Source organism: Tupaia chinensis, unplaced genomic scaffold, assembly GCF_000334495.1.
Source record: "Tupaia chinensis unplaced genomic scaffold, TupChi_1.0 Scaffold000494_1, whole genome shotgun sequence".
Classification (NCBI taxonomy): Eukaryota; Metazoa; Chordata; class Mammalia; order Scandentia; family Tupaiidae; genus Tupaia; species Tupaia belangeri.
This window is the reverse complement of record NW_006160006.1, coordinates 2,738,372-2,740,658: the sequence shown is the minus strand read 5'-3', so window position 1 is coordinate 2,740,658 and position 2,287 is coordinate 2,738,372. Positions and strand designations below refer to the sequence as shown.

Below are 2,287 nucleotides of genomic sequence, written 5' to 3'. Positions count from 1 at the left end.
GTGTGCCACCCTGCTCGGGCGCAGCGTGGCAGGAGGGGCAGGGCCACTCCCGCCGCCCTTCTCTCTACCCAGCCCCTGGGAGCAGGTCTCGAGCCTCGTGGCCTTACAGTGTGCGGTCGCTGTGGGGACCGAGAGGCCGTCCCCAGCCCCTGCCCCAGGATGCTCCCTCACCATCCAGAGCCTCCGCGGTCTTCCCACCTGTAAACTGGGACGATCGCCGTCCTCCCTTGCTGCAGGGACTGGGAGGGTTAAGTGAGTTGGGAGTGCAGCGCCCCTAGAACAGCGCCTGGCACACAGGAGGCCCGCAGTGCTGATAAGGCCGCCGTTATTATGAGGTGCATTATCGTTGCTATTGTTTTGTTTTTTGGATTAAAAATTGCTCTCCCCTTGGGACCAGCAGATAGCATAATGGTTACGTGGCTGGACTCCCACGTAGTTGACTGCAGTTCAAGTCCCGGACCCAGTGTCTTAAAACTCACACCAGGCGTGTGTGTGCGTGAGTGCCCAAAATTCCAAGAGGAGAATGGACAGGGGACTATGGCATGGCCATCCCCCTTGGGAGGGGGGTGATTTCTCACTTTCTGTCTCTGTCTCTCAGATAAGTGCGTGCACCCTATAGCAAAAATCTCTCTTAAAAAAAAATGACTGTCCCATATTTGGGATACCACTCGCCCTGTGAGAGGATTAGCTGGAGACAGGCTTGCTTTCTTCCTGGTTATGGGAAGAGTCCCGGGCCGGTGGGTGGCCGCCAGCCCCTTACCCTCACTTGTCTTGGCACCGCAGACAGGGCCACTGCCCAGTTCCAGGGTGGGCAAGGCCTGCCCAGCCCTCCACCCAGGACAGGTTGCTAGATTTAGACATCGAGAACGGCACGACAAGGGCAGGAGGTCGCCGCGCCGAACCCCAGGAACACGGAAGTGCACCGTGCCTCGTGCTCCCTGCAGCACCAACCGCGTGCGTGTTCATCCGAGATGGGGGTCCTGCACCTTCCTGGCGGCCAGCAGCCCAGGGGAACGAGCGTGGGAATCTGCCTCTGATCACGTCCCTCAGCCCTCCCCCATGCCCGGGGTGGTGCCCTCCTTGCCCTGCCGCAAGGCCTGTTCAGACTTGCCAAGAGCATGCACCTCCCTCACACCCCGAGCAGGGCCCACTGCCACCTAGCGCTGCCTGACTTCTCCAGACCCGGCCCCAACGTCCTCCCAGGTTCGTCCCCTCCAGGTCCCCGCAGCCTCCCCCCTACCTGTCACAGTGGCTGAGACTGGGGCTGGGGGAGAAGACTGAAAACGTCACAGACCTTCCACCAAACTCAACCCCCAGCTGGGACTGGGGGCTGCAGGAAGGGGACAGCAAAGGGACAGGCCGAGGTCACAGCAGCCCCCTGACTGGGCCTTCACTTCAGTGCGTGAGAAGGCACAAGGGAAGGGCACACCGGGTGGCCTTGGCTGGTCCCCAGCATCCTCTAGGGAGGAGACAGCCTCTGCGGCTGGAAAACAGATGCCCCCCAGGCCCCAGCCCCCACCAGCACCATGGCCAAGGTTGTCTCCAGGCTCCTGCCAGCTCTCGAGCCCACGGCTCTCTCACCGCCCTGCGGTCTGTGTCCCTCCAGGCTCCTGGAAAATGGACAGCTTTTTGAGCCGCTTCCACCTGAGCGAGCCCGAAGCAAGCACCCAGTTCATGACTCGGAACTACCAGGACTCGCCAGCCCCCCGGGATCACAGAGGCAGCAGGCGCAAGTCCACGTTCAGACCCAAGCACAGATGACCGCCCGCCGGCCGCAGGCCTCACCGTCCCCGCTTGTGTCCACGCTGCTCGCCACCAACGGCCGGGCATGGAGCCCTCTGGGTATGGAACCCCTTCCCGTCAAATTAAAAACCAGTCATCCTGGACTCGGCGTTTTGCTTCCTCACCTATCTGCCTTCAAAAACCGAGAGGAAGCCCATCCTGTAGCCTAGTGGTCAGGGGAGCTGGATCCCTCATAGCCGACCGCAGTTCAAATCCCAGCCCCGATGACTTGAAAAATGCGAGTCTGTGTGTGTGTGTGTGTGTGTGTGTACATGCATGCGTGCGTGCGCACACGTGTGTGCCCTAGATCCTGACAGGTTGGAGAACTGGAGAAGGGGTTGTGACGTGACCATGCCCCATTGGGGGGTGCTCTCTCCCTCTGTCTCTCTGTCTCTCTGGCAAATACACATCCTCTGGCAATTAAAAAGTTGTTTTTAATAAAAACCCAACAAAAGGACATCTGCCGATGCCCAGCGTCCAGCCCAGGCTTGGGGCCTTCCTGCAA

General features: G+C 60.4%; 1 protein-coding gene across 1 annotated transcript in view; it reads left to right on the top strand.

Moving 5' to 3' along the window:
- PEBP4 (phosphatidylethanolamine binding protein 4) overlaps window positions 1-1,886 on the top strand; it is a 212,409-nt gene extending 210,523 nt beyond the window's left edge. The window contains exon 6 of the mRNA XM_027774943.1: window positions 1,607-1,886. Coding sequence (XP_027630744.1) covers window positions 1,607-1,761 — 155 coding nt within the window. The 3' untranslated portion in view covers window positions 1,762-1,886. The remainder of the gene's footprint in view (window positions 1-1,606) is intronic.
- The last annotated feature ends 401 nt before the right edge of the window (window positions 1,887-2,287 follow it).